Raw genomic sequence first — 13,569 nt, forward strand, 5'->3', positions numbered from 1 at the left:
TGACTCTTATTTTCAGATTAGAAAAAGTCTATAACCTCGTGAAGGAAACCACGCCAAAGAAGCCGGACGGACAATCAGGTGTGCAGGCTATCGGCTGGGCAGGCCCCCCTGGCACTGGGCCTGGGGTCGGGGTATGTGGCGCTCACTGCAGCCGCTCTGGCCAGCTCTCCTTCCCTTCCCACCAACCTCAGCTGCAGGCAAAGCTGCGGCCTCACGGACCGAGCAGTTCTGCACTCTGGGCTAGTTGGGTGCTAGGCCCCTGGCACCTGCTTGCTCTCTCAGGGTGGCAGGAGGTGGGGGGAAGGGGGACAGGAGGAACTGGTGGGAGCTCAGCACTAACCCATCCTGGCTTGACTGTGAGCGTGGGAAGCTGATTTTCCCAGTTCGTTCTTCCCTCATTGCTGGGGTAAGGTGGGGTGAAAGCCCCAGCTGGCCTGCATTGTTCCTGACCCCTTGCTCTGGACAGCAGGATGTCCCGTCGGGATGGAAGGGACTGTCCTTGGGGTGGAGGGGAGTGGCCTTCGTCTTGGGCCCTCCTTTGCCTGGTCTCTGTGCCTTCTCGAGCAGCCCTCGTCTCCCTGCAGGGCTGGTGTCTGGGGACCAGCGGGTCCAAGTAGCCAAGAGCAGGGCCCAGCAGAACCACATGCTGCTGGAACGGGAGCTTCAGAGAAGGAAGGAGCAGGTCCGGGCATCTGCGGTCCTGCCTGGTGTGCGGATCAAGGAGGAGCCCCTGAGTGAGGAGGGAGAGGAAGAGGAGGAGCAGGCCATGGAGGAAGGCGAGCCCATGGACACCTCACCCAGTGGTGGCCTCCACAGCAGGCTGACCAATGGGCTTCCTGTTGGACGGGCTGCAGGCGGGGACAGCTTCAATGGGCACCCAGCCTCCGGCTGTGCCAGCACCCTAGTGGCCCAGGAGCTGCGGGCCTTCGTGGAGGCCACTTTCCAGAGACAGTTTGTGCTCACGCTGAGCGAGCTCAAGCGCCTGTTCAACCTACACTTGGCTAGCCTGCCCCCTGGCCACACGCTCTTCAGTGGCATCTCGGACCGAATGCTGCAGGACACGGTGCTGGCCGCTGGCTGCAAGCAGATACTGGTGCCTGTAAGTGGGGCCTGCACTGCTGGGCCGGGGACACACAGCTGCCCTCTGCTGCTGGGGGTGGGAGGCAGAAAGGAGCCGGAGAGGGAAGTCTGGTCTCTCTGGAGTGGCCTGAGCCTTGCCAGCTTTGGGGGAGCCAGCACAGGGCGTGAGGACTAGGGAAGCCCATTGACCTGGGTTAATGTCTTGACTCTCATGTTATGGTTGAGTGACCTTGGGCCATCCAGCTTTGGGATCTGCACCTTCTAAAGTGGCAAACATTCATTTTTGTGTCATAGGATCTGGCAAGGGCTTAACAAGATGTGCCCATCCTGGTTTCTAGCACCCCTGCCAGCACCTCAGCTCACCCCTGTCAGCTTTGTCATATTTAGGGTGATTTCTAATATCACTGATCTTTGCAGCCCACAGATGGAGAGACTGAGTTTCAGAGAAGTGGGATGAACCTGTGTAAAGGTCACATGCCCAGGAAGTGACAGAGCTGGATTCTAAATGCCAGCATAGTGGCTTCAATTCTTAAGTCCTTTCTGCTTCCACTAAGATGAGCTGAGCTTTTCACCAGAGCCCCAGCACGTGTTGGAGACCCACGCTGTGGGTGGAGAGGGCCAGGGTGTGGCCTCGGGGAGCTGTCAGGCTGTCCTCTCCTTCCAGGCTCTGCCCTGACCTAGCAGCAAACGGGGTGAGGTGGGGCTGCAGCTGCCTCTTAACAAGGGAGCGTTGATGTTTGCAGCCTGAGGTCAGAGCACCTGCAGTCTTGGCGGAGCTGAGGGACCGGGCCATCTCTGTACGTGAGGAGCAGAAACTAGGGCAAGAGGCCCTGGGTGCCGGGCTGGCTGGGCTGCCCCAGGGGAGTTGGCCCTCGTGACAGGGAGCCTCCTTGGTGAGGTCTCATACAGGAGGTACTGGGGTTTGGGGCCCTGCCCAGTTTGGAGCTCCCCCACCCCCCAGCAGATGGGTGCAGTTATCTGCAGGGTCACCTTTTTCCAAGCTGGGTCAGGCAGGAGAGGAGTACCTGCCTGATGTGAGTGAGGATATCCTGGGTGGCTGGAGTGAACAGAAGGCCAGAGACAGGAAGTGGGGTGCTGCCCCCGCCCTGCACCTGCTCTTGCCACGTTTCCTCTTGGTAGGTAGGCTTGGTGTCTGTGGGACACCGTCACCTTCCTTCCCTGTGATCCTCATGTGGGGACCAGATCACAATCATGTCCGAGGTGGAAGAGACCTCAGGTCTGTCCAGTCTTGTGATTTTACACAAGGGAGCTGAGGCCCAAGGAGAGCAAGTAGATTTGCACAGACTTGAGTTTAGCTGTGTGACCATGGGCAGTAAGTAACCCTCTCTGAACTGGGTTTTCATCATGGAGTGGGGGCATAACACTTTGCTGCCTCTGGTTTCTAAAGATCAAATAAGACTGTTTAAAGCCCCACCTGGGCCTTTATGGGGTAGTAACCATTGTGCCAGGTACCACCTTCCTTGCTTTCCCTTCTCCAGGTACCCAGAGCTGGGGCCACCTCTGGACCCCACCCAACCGAGTGGCATGGGTTGCTTGGGAGGTGGGCAGAGCCTTGAACCCACCACTGACACAGCCCCTGTGGGAAGGGACTGAAAGGAGGCTGGATGCCCCGGGGGGTTAGGGGGCAGCCTTCTCAGGACACATTTGAGGTTTGGCATTTAGGGAAGGAGAAACTGATGTCAGCAGAGAGGTGGGCTGATGCCAGGCTATGGGGAAAACAGAAGAGCCGCTTCCCCACCTTACTGAGCACACTGGGCTTCAAGCCAGGGGTGTCGTGCTTCTGTCATTGCTGCCCTCCAAGGCCCTGATAGGGGTGGCTGGCCTCCCTAAGAACCCGGCCGGCTGGTGCCAGTGAGGAGGGGGGGTGGGTCCATGTGGTGAAGACAAGCGACCAGCTCATGCCTGGGCCTCGGTCAGTTTCCCCCACAGACGGCCGCCTCCCCGGATGAGCAGAAGGTGTTCGCGCTCTGGGAGTCTGGAGATATGGGTGATCAGGTGAGGCGACCTTTGCTGCTGGGATGTGTTCCTGCAGGGGGTGAGGCCTCGGGGGACCCGAGTGCAGTCACAGTCCAGACTTTCCAGCCCGTCAGTGGTTCCCAAGTGCCTGTCTGTGGGCAGCTGAATGAGAATCACCTGGTAAAAACGGCAGTTCCAGGACTGACCCCAGACACTGAACCAGCTCCTCAGGAATGGGCAGTGTCCTAGGTACTTACATTTTTACACAGCTTTCTGGATGATTCTGACGTCTAGCTGGCTGGCAAACCAGCAGTGGACCATGTCGCTCAGGTGGCCTCTGGCAATAGGGATCACAAGGATTCCTTCTCAGGTCTTGGGTGTTGCATTTTTTAGAGAAATTGGTTGTTTTTCCTCTAGCCACACCCTGGAAGGGTCACGGGGGTCTCCTGACCAGGTGAATGAAACCAGCAGACCGTCCCTGTACAGTCATGGACCCTGAGGCCCAGGAGCTTTTCCTAAATCCCGAACTTGCCTGAACTTTAAAGATTAAGGTTTCATTGCTCAAAGGTGTTGGGGGAAGGGAGTGAGCGAGAGCTTCTCCTGAGTACTTGACTCCCTTTTGCCTCTTAGAAGGAGACTGGCTGGCAGGCAGGATATAAAAGGGGTGTGTGCTTTGATGGGGAGTAGTCTGGAACAGTCTCCCTGAGCAACCCTATGTGCTTTGGCTGGAATAGGTGGTCTCTGGCGCTCTACCCTGAAATACTCTGATAATTAAAAATAGTAAGTGCATATTTTAAAAATCCAGTAAGACTGGAAGTTTTATGGCTTTATGCCTGACCCAAGTCCCACTCCTCAGGCTTTTTAAAAAAAATTCTCACCTGAGGATATTTTTTCTGTTGCTTTTCAGAGAGAGGGGAAAAAAACAATGTGAGAGACATCGATTGGGTGCCTCCCACATGAGCCCTGTCTGGGCTGGGAATCGAGCCTGCAACCGAGGCACGTGCCCTGGGTCAATCGAACCCAGGACCCTTCAGTCTGTGGGCCAATGCTCTAACCACTGAGCAAATGGGCTAGGGCTAGGCTATCACTTTTTAACTACCAAAAGAGTACCTCTGGTGTTTTAATACAAAATGCACTTAAACTGCTATTGGACGTATCAACCTGACACTGTCGGTGAACTTCCTGTTGCGGTGATGGGGACAGTTCTCAGCTGTTCCTGGAGAAGGGAGTTGAATCAGGAATCGGTGCTCACAGCATCCTGTCTGCAGAGTTGTTCACTGTAGGACCAGGTATCAGCACCGCTGAGATTACATTTCCTTTTATGCTACTCCCTGTTCTCCGAGCACAGACACCAACAGTAATCTGCACGGGTGTTGAGTCTGGTTCCTAGGGGCCTCTCCAGCCGAACTGGCTTGTGGAAGCTCAGTGTCTCCCTCCTTCATTTCATCTTCCGAGGGGCGGAGGAGTTGTCTGCATTCTTTTAGGCCTTAAAATGGCTGTCTTTGTTCCTCTTTGTCTGGGGCTAGAATTTTAGAGGGCAAATCATTGTCCCTCTGAATTTAAGATATTTTCCATCGCATTCAAGCTTCCAGAAGTGTTGTTCAATGACATTCCGCTCCTGGGTCTTTTAAATTGGACCCATGGCCTTCCCTTTATCTCAGTAAGGTTTTTTCTTACTCTGTATTGTACATCAGGGCAGTTCCAGGTGTGCCCTGGGTGGGTCAGTAATGCACTGGACAGGTCAGTCTCATGAAGTTCTGGGATAGACTTGGTAATTTACCTGTTTTTGCTATTTCAGACTTATGTCCCCTATGGGACATGCTGCCGCACATTCTCTCACCAAACTCGTCTGCCTGGGGGCATTTCAACTCTCTTCTAACCTTTGATTTAATTTTTATTTGGGCTGTAGCGCTTTTCAGGCCGTCCTGTTTCCTAGGTGCCCTGTTATGTGCCTGCGCCCACACTGTAAGCCACACGCTCCTCCCCTTTCTCTGTCTTCGTGTGCTTTTGATGGTGGTGTCCCCCACCTGCCAAGGCAGCTCTCCTGTTCACTACGCACAAGCATGTCTGAACGGCTCGTGCTCTGCCAGCTCTTCACCAGCTCCTTTGGGCATATACCTTTATTTTTATTTTTCATTTTATTGGGGTCTCGAGGGATAACCAGCTGCCGAAACGTGCTCACCTTTCACCAGTGGTCCTGAGCAAGGACTTTTATCTCAGACTGCAGTGTGGAGCTGGGGTCATAGCTTTGGATTTCTGGTGTGGGGGTGTTTCTCTTTTAGGCGATTGCTTCCCTTAACATGTTTTTGCTACTAAAGCATCGACAGGTTTTGCTTGAAATTTTCTCCAAAAATTACCGGGTGCGCCGGAACATGATCCAGTCTCGGCTGACTCAGGAGTGTGGAGAGGAGCTGAGTAAACAGGAGGTGGATAAGGTGCTCAAGGTACGTGCGCCGTGTCGCAGCTTCCCGCCCAGGACGTGTGCTCTCACCGGGAGCTGAGCAAGGGTGCCCACGCAGGCTCTCCCTGTCCTGGGTGGGGGCTGGCAGTGTGCAGAAAGGGCTCTAGGCAGCTGTTCCCCTGCCACTGAATGCTGTCAGGTCCTCGGCAACTGACAAAAGATTGGCATTGGTGTGGGCTGTGCAGCAGGACTAAACGGAGTAAGATGCAGGCTCCACCTTCAAAAGATGGAGTCTGGTGGGTCATCCTCACCTCCAGAGTCCCGACTCCACTCCCTGTGAACCTTGCGCCGCCTTCCGTGATGTGCCACAGCCATGTACTAACTCTTGTTCTACTTAACTTTCAGTAGAATCAGCTTTAACTTAATATATTCCTTTTAAACTAATTTGTCTAATATATGAAAGCACTTAAGTGTACTACTACCTATAATCTTATGAATCGACTGTTCCAAATACCATGTGTGCAGAAACACTGGAATACAGCAAGCCGATGACATTTGCCTTATACTCTGATGGATTATCTTGAACGCCCGAGGCCACCTACAGGGCCTGTTCATGAAGCGCCTTTGCTCTGGCCGGCTTATTCACAGCTTTCCTATTTTGTGTTTCTAAAGCACTCATTTGTTGCTTCTCACTCTTAAGATCCCCGTGAGGAAAGGAAGGGGTGGGAGCTGAGGCCCAAACACTGAAGGCACAGACCAGGCTGGTCTTGATTTCCCATTTGTGTTCTGGTCGTGAAACTGTGTAAAATCATCTGGTAGCCACTTTTCCTGCTGAAGCCTGCCCGTAACACGTTTCTTTCTCTTCATAGGACTGCTGCGTAAGCTATGGTGGCATGTGGTACCTTAAAGGGACAGTACAGTCTTGACAATTGTCACAAACCACCACCCCAACAAATCTAAGCCCCAGGAAGGATGGCAGAGCCAGCAGAGGTGGAAGTAGAGCCTCAGCTGCTTCGGAAGACACGGAGCAGGAGGGACTGACATCTCGTCGCCTGTGGCACTGCACTGTCCAGCGGACGGGATCGCACGCAGCCAGTAGGACCACCTTAAGTGGCATCGCCCCCAGAAGAGACCACCGGAACCTTTTTGCAGTACAATTTGAAATTCCTGATTTATTTTGCTTACTTGGTGTCATTCTCGTATAGAGTGTATTCTGACACAGGCAGGATGAAGAAAATCATGGTTTAATATTTTACTTTTCAAACTTAATGCCAACAAGGCCTAAGTTATGTTTACAAGATAAGGAAACCTCAAGGTTTTTAATATTTTAAATGCCTAGAAGCCAATATTTAGTCTTTGATGATCTATCTGCTAAGACTTCTGCCAATTTCATTAAACAAACCAAATTGAATTGTTTTACTGTTGGGTTTCTATGGCCACTTTACCTTGTAAAACAACCTACTTTATGTAGCAGTCTCAGCTGTTTACATGAACCATAGCAAAAACTCAGAATCAGACCATCTATTCTTAATGTTTGCAAACAAAATCAGGTAAGTATGGAACAATGTACAAGTGAGGGTATCACACTTTGATGTAAAAAATTTATATTTTGTGTATTTTTAAAATAAATGTTCACACTAACCTGCCATCGTGGTGCTGCTGTCAGCTGGCTGCAGGAAGGCAGTGTCGTCCGCGTGAGTCTGGGGGCAGGACGCCCGAGAGCAGCACTCCCGGACGACTGTGCCATCACATGTGACGTTTTCTAGTAGGTGTTACGATAGAAAAAAAGATACCAAAGTTAATATTTTATTTAGCCCAATATACTAAAACAGTAACATGTAATGAAAATTTCTTCATTTTTTTATATTAAGTTTTCAAAATCTGGTATTTTACACTTATAATGTTCTCAGTTTGGAAGAGCCCAATAGAAGTGCCCAGTTGCCGCATGTGGCGACCTTATTGGACAGTGCAGCCCCGGAAGATTATGAAAAAGAAAGATTAAGCTGGGTTGGGCAAGATGTGAAATTTGGCCACCTAAAGGCTTTTGCCGTAACGTATTTTGGGCAATAGCCACCATTATTTGAAGGTTTATCAGGGGTGGGGAACGTCTGGCCTATGGGCCGTATACAGCCTGGGAAATCACTTGGTCTGGCCCTGCCAAGGCCTCACCAAAGAGCAGCAGTTCCAACCATCACATTAGGGGTGAGTTAATTGTTTGGCCAAATATAGTGGGCTAATTTTTAAGTTGATAATTTTGTATGGCCTGAGAATGATGTTATAAATATCCAAATGGCCCTTGGCAGAAAAAAGTTTCGCCACCCCTGGTTTAGCTGGTGTATACACTTCCCCACCCCAACTGACAAAAGGAAAAACATCTAATATTTGGTAACATAGTTTAACAGGTTGATTGTAGACTATGGTTCTAGTTAACATACACGAGCCTGAAAAGAGTAAAACGCTACTATGTCCAGCTGTTGTTACAGCACATCACAAAGGGGAGGCCCCTTGTGGTGCCGCAGAAACAGCACAATCAGAGCCAGGCGGTGCTGTGCTCAGGCCTGGCCTTGAAGACGGATGAATTAACCGTGAATTCAAACAGCTAGAAAAGGCCTGGCTGGCGTGGCTCAGCGGTTGAGCATCAACCTATGACCCATATTGAACCAGGAGATCTCAGTTCGATTCCCAGTCAGGGCACATGCCCAGGTGGTGGGCTCTGTCCCCAGTAGGGGGAGTGCAGGGGGCCTGCAGGAGGCAGCTGATCACTGACTCTCATCATTGATGTTTCTCTCTCTCCCTCTCCCTCTGCTCTCTGAAATGGATAAAAACATGAAAAATAAACACAAGGAAATATAGAAGGAAATAATTGTTAAACAAAAATTGAGGTAAAATTGAGTGTAAAATAAAATATGCCAACAATTTACCAATGAAGGAAAATGGCACAAACTCAAATAAATGGTGAAATGGGAAATGTTACAGAGGAATTATACATTTTATAAGCAAAATATGATTAAAGCTGGCTAGGAAAAAGTTGCAACAGACCAATTCTTAGAGAAGAAAAGTCTCGGGTAACAGTTGAATTCTATCAAATCTTTAAGACATAAACAACAGGGTTAACCAGCCTCCAGATTCTTACGACAAAGGCAGTGTGATATGAATGAAAGTCCTAATAGTGGATTCCAGTGGCGTGTGAGATAACGACTGTAATGCATCTGTGCAGGGGCGATAATACTGAACTACCGAAACAGGCGCGGGGGCTGTCAGGGTGCCCACCGGCGGCTCCGTGACCAGGCCAAGTGAAGAAACCGTCTGGGCTGAAGGCACCGCTCATTCCAGAGACACGTTCTTAAATAGGGTTAGACGGAGTCCTCCTGAAAGCTAACGTTCTAGGTCAATGTTGGACATACTCCTTGCCATAATTACTTACTTCTGGGGTTACTGGTTAGAGCAGTTAGGTAAGAATCAGGGAAAAGGCATAAAAATAAAGGAGTCAAAATTAACTTTTGAGATACATCAATAGAATGAACTAAAAGCTATTCTAACTGACAAGTCAGCAAGATTGCTGGAATCAATAGCTTTCCAAATGCAAGTAGTTGGAAAATATAACAAAGATCTTGTAACATGTAGATGAACCTTTTAAAATGTACAGAACCTAAGTGATAAAAATGTGAAAACTTGAAAGAAGATCATTTGAACAAATAGGCATAAACTCATGTTTTTGGATTGAAGTCTCTGTATCATGGTCTGTTCTTAATTTAAGCTATTTCTTAAACTTGATCTCAACAGAAGTAACAATATTTTCCCAAGAACCAAACTAATTTTAAAGTTCATATTGCAAAAAAATGCAAAGTAATCCAGGAAGATTGTGGAGCCCCTTACTGGGCTTCTAACTGGCCAGTTCAACATATCAAGCTGTATAGCAATTAAAAATTGTCCTAGGTGCGTGCAAATCAGATCCTAGAATAGAAATAATTTCAAATTTATGTAGAAATTTAGGACTTTTGAGTGATGGGGAATAGGTTTACATGATGTTTAAGATGGTTCTGGGAAGGTGGTAGAGCAGGAAGCACCAGGAATCTGTTTCCCCACCTAGACAATTACATTGGCAGAATCTGTCTGATACAACTGTTCAAAATCAAGATAAAGGGGAAAACTTAGGCTGTATATTGCTTAATTTTGGTCAGCTTAAGCTCTTAGCACACTAGCAACTACCCATTCCCACCCTAGCCTCGTTCCGGGAGCAGCTTGCACCAGCCTGCAAGAAGGAGGTTCCTGTACTGGAGCAAAGGATGACGCCAGGTGCAGAGAGAAGGTGCGCAGCGTTGCACCTCGCCCGTGGCTGCGAGCCCTCCGCCCGTGGCTGCGGGGATACCGGGGAAGTTAAGGTCCGGCATGCTCTCAGCCCCACCTCCCTCATTTTTCACATTTTCCCCTTGAGATCCATACATTAAAGACCAAGACATTCAAAAACAATTTCTTTATATGGGGGAAATTAGAAAGTACCCATGCATGCCCAGTTAAAGGCCCAGAAAAGAGCAGAGATCTTAAATTTACACCTCAGACACCCTCAGCACAGAGAGCCTACAACCACCCAAAACCCAAAAACACACAAAACAGCAGACCCTGGGCAAAGGGGATGATTTGATTTCCAGAGTTACTATATCATTAGATTCAAATGTCCAGTGTTCAACAAAAAAATCATAAAGCATTCAAAAACAGGAACATATGGCTCCAGAGGAAAAAAATCAACAGAAAATGTCCCTGAAAGACACTGGCAGATAACTAGACAAATACTGTAAGCCAGCCGTTTTAAATCTTGATTGATTTCAGAGAGGAAGGGAGGGGGAGAGAGAGAAACATCAATGATGAGTCACTGATCGGCCACCTCCTGCACGCCCCCCACTGGGGATCGAGCCGTGATCTGGATCCTAGGTCACGGTCCACTGCTGAGCCACGCCGGCCGGCCCAGTCAGCCGTTTCGGAGATGCACAGAGTTAAAGGAAGGTGTGGGGAAAGGCGAGAAACACGATGTATCAAATACACAGGTGCCTAGGAAGAAACCAAAGGGAAGTTCTGAAGCTAAAGGAAATGAAAATGGGAGATTCACTGGAGGGAGTCAGAGGCAAATTTGAGCCGGCAGAAGAACCAGTGCACTTGGAGATGGGGCAGTGGAAACTGAGTTTGAGGAACAGAAAGAAAAAAGATTGAAAGAGAAGTGAACAGAGCCTACGGGACCTGCGGGGCACCATCAGACAGACACGGTCATGGCAGCCCCGAGGAAGGGAGAAGTGTAGACAGTGGCTGAAAACCCCAAATATTAAAAATACGAATATAAAGCATGCAAAAAACTCAGTCAACTCCTAAGAAAACTCAGACCCACAAAGACAAACTTTCCAACGCCAAGGATAATCCTGAAAGCAGCAAGAAAGGTGGATCATCACATACAAGGGATCCACAATAAAATAACAGATTTCTCACTAGGAACTTTGGAGGCCAGAAGACAATGGGCCAATAAAAAATTTTCCACCAAGAATCCCACGTCTAGCAAAACTGTCCTTCAAAAGTGAGGGAAAAGTTAAGACGCTACCAGATAACAGAAGCTGAGAGAATTTGTGGCCATTAGACCTGCCCTGAAAGAAATGCTCAAGGGAGTCCTGCAGGGTGAGACAAGGGGAGAGGAGACAGTGACCTGAAGCCATATAAAGAACGAAGATTTCAGTAAAGGCAAATGCACCGGCAACTGCAAGAGTTGGCATCGTCAACAGTGGTTGGTAACAGAACTGTCTGGTTTCTACATGACTTAGGAGCTATACATTTAAGGAAAAAAAATTAGTGTAAAAGGTATTGCAGCAACTTTGATTTGTAAATCTAAATCTTGTTTTCTACACAATTTAAAAGATTGATGAACTTAAAAATGATCAATTAAGTTCTGGGTACACAGTATGAGGTGATTCTGTGACATCAACAATGAAAGGGATGTAAGGGATCAGAGCTTTTATGTTAAGATGGTATAAATCCAAATTAGTGTTGTAATTTTAGGATATTAAATATAATCCCCATGGTAACCACACACAAAAATAACTAGAGAATACACAAAAGGAAGAAATTTAAACATTTCACTACAAAAAAATCAACTAAATAGAAAGACAGGAATGGGAGACAAAAAAGCCACCAGGCACAAGGACAAGTCCCTCATCAGTAATTTCAATAGAAATGGATTAAATTTTACAATCAAGAGACAGAGGTAGGCAGAATGGATAAAAACATGACTGAACCCGATGCTCTGTACAAGAGACTTGCTCTCCAGACACAAACAGGTTGAAAGTGAAAGGATGGAAAAAGATACCCCGGGGAGAGTAACCAAAAGGAAGCAGGGCCAGTTACCCGACACTAGGCAACAAGACTAAAGCAGAGGTTATGAGAGACAAGACCGTAAAGGGCCAACACAGCATGTCATTTACTCACATGACAGACATCAAAATATATGGAGAAATGGTTCTCCAACAGTAGGCGATCCCACTCCCTACGATGGAACCGCCCCGGACAGTGAAGGAGGCAGGGCTCCGCGCTGAGGAGCTGGACCTGCCCTGCGCCCCGCGCCCCAGCCTCAGGCCACACACACCAGAGGCCCGTGAGATTACGAAGGATCATAAGCAAGAAGTTTGTTTGCAGCGTTGAAAGGGAAGCTGGACCTGACTAATGTTGAATTTACTGCTAAGCTCTGGGCAGTTTAATTAGATGAGGGTCCCGGCTGGGGCCCCAGCTGGTGAGGGAGCAAGGCCACAGGGCTGGGGAGGGGGGACCCGCACTCCCACCCCGGTCCCTGCTTCCCTGCGCAACAGGGACACATGCTGGCAAACTCATTTCCCGGTCCCTCCCCTCCCCTCCCCTCCCCTCCCCTCCCCTCCCCTCCCCTCCCCTCCCCTCCCCTCCCCTCCCCTCCCCTCCCCTCCCCTCCCCTCCCGTTTATTTTCTCAAGTTCCACCTCTGGGTGTCTTGCTCTCTGAGCTCCCCTTCTCTTCTCTCCTCACATCTACTCTTCCTCCAACAGCACCTCCCTCCACAGCCCTTCCCTTGCCCATTCAAGGCATGTGAGCCCACACTTCATCATTTACACCTTATTTTTACTCTACTTTTTCTGTTTAGATACATAAATACTTCCCATTGTGTTTCCGGTCCTGCAGCACTCAGTGCGGTAACGTGCTGTGCAGCCTCAGACCGGGAGCAGCGGGCTGCACTGTCTCGGTCCGTGCAGGTGCTGCTCTGTGATGTTCGCGCAACGATGAATCACCTAACGGGGCAGTTCTCAGAATTTATCCCTGCAAAGTGACAGCTGTCACACATTACCTAACAACAGAAGACACATTCTCCTCCGTGCATATGGACACTTTCCAGGATAGAGCAGGTGTTAGGCCGCAAATTAAGTCAGCAGATTTTAAAAGACAGTTACACAAAGTATCTTCTCTGACCATAACAGAGTAAAGTTAGAAATCAGTAACAAAAATACAACTAGGAAATTCATACAATTGTGGAAATTAACATTTTTAAACAAGCAATGGATCAAAGAAGAAATCACAAGGGAAATCAGAAATACTTAAGAGGTGAATGAAAATGAAAACAACCAAAACATGACACAGCAAAAGCAGTGCGAAAGGGGAAATTTATAGTTTTAAATGTTTACATTTAAAAAGAAAGATATTAGCCCTGCCCAGTGTGGCTCAGCTGACTGGGCATAGTCCCATGCTCTGAAAGGTCGCCAGCTCGATTCCTGGTCAGGGCACATGCCCAACCCGGGTTCGATCCCCAGTAGGAAGTGTGCAGGAGGCAGCTAATCAATGTTTCCTCTCACATCAACGTTTCTCTCCCTCTCCCTAAAAGTCAGTAAAAAATCTTAAAGATATCAATTGTAAACCAAATTTTATAACTTGAGGAACTAGAAAAAGAACAAACTGAATCCAAAAGTAGCAGAAGGAAATAATAAAGATCAGCACAGAGATCAAGAAAATAGAAAATAGAAAAGTCAAGAAAAATCAATGAAACTGAAAGTTGTTCTTTGAAAATCAACAAAATTGACAAATCTTTAGCCAGACTAGGTAAAAAGAGAGAAGACTCAA

At 48.5% G+C, this 13,569-nt stretch overlaps 1 protein-coding gene across 2 annotated transcripts in view; it reads left to right on the plus strand.

Moving 5' to 3' along the window:
• Nucleotides 1-7,104, plus strand: part of POLR3E (RNA polymerase III subunit E) — a 37,728-nt gene extending 30,624 nt beyond the window's left edge. For both annotated transcript variants that reach the window (XM_087815829.1, XM_016222712.2), the window contains exons 17-21: nucleotides 17-78; nucleotides 585-1,099; nucleotides 3,019-3,096; nucleotides 5,376-5,501; nucleotides 6,328-7,104. In XM_087815829.1, the coding sequence (XP_087671955.1) occupies nucleotides 17-78; nucleotides 585-1,099; nucleotides 3,019-3,096; nucleotides 5,376-5,501; nucleotides 6,328-6,384 (838 nt within the window). In that variant the 3' untranslated portion in view covers nucleotides 6,385-7,104. The remainder of the gene's footprint in view (nucleotides 1-16; nucleotides 79-584; nucleotides 1,100-3,018; nucleotides 3,097-5,375; nucleotides 5,502-6,327) is intronic.
• Nucleotides 7,105-13,569: the final 6,465 nt, after the last annotated feature.

Source organism: Miniopterus natalensis, chromosome 3 (assembly GCF_054644295.1).
Source record: "Miniopterus natalensis isolate mMinNat1 chromosome 3, mMinNat1.hap1, whole genome shotgun sequence".
Classification (NCBI taxonomy): Eukaryota; Metazoa; Chordata; class Mammalia; order Chiroptera; family Miniopteridae; genus Miniopterus; species Miniopterus natalensis.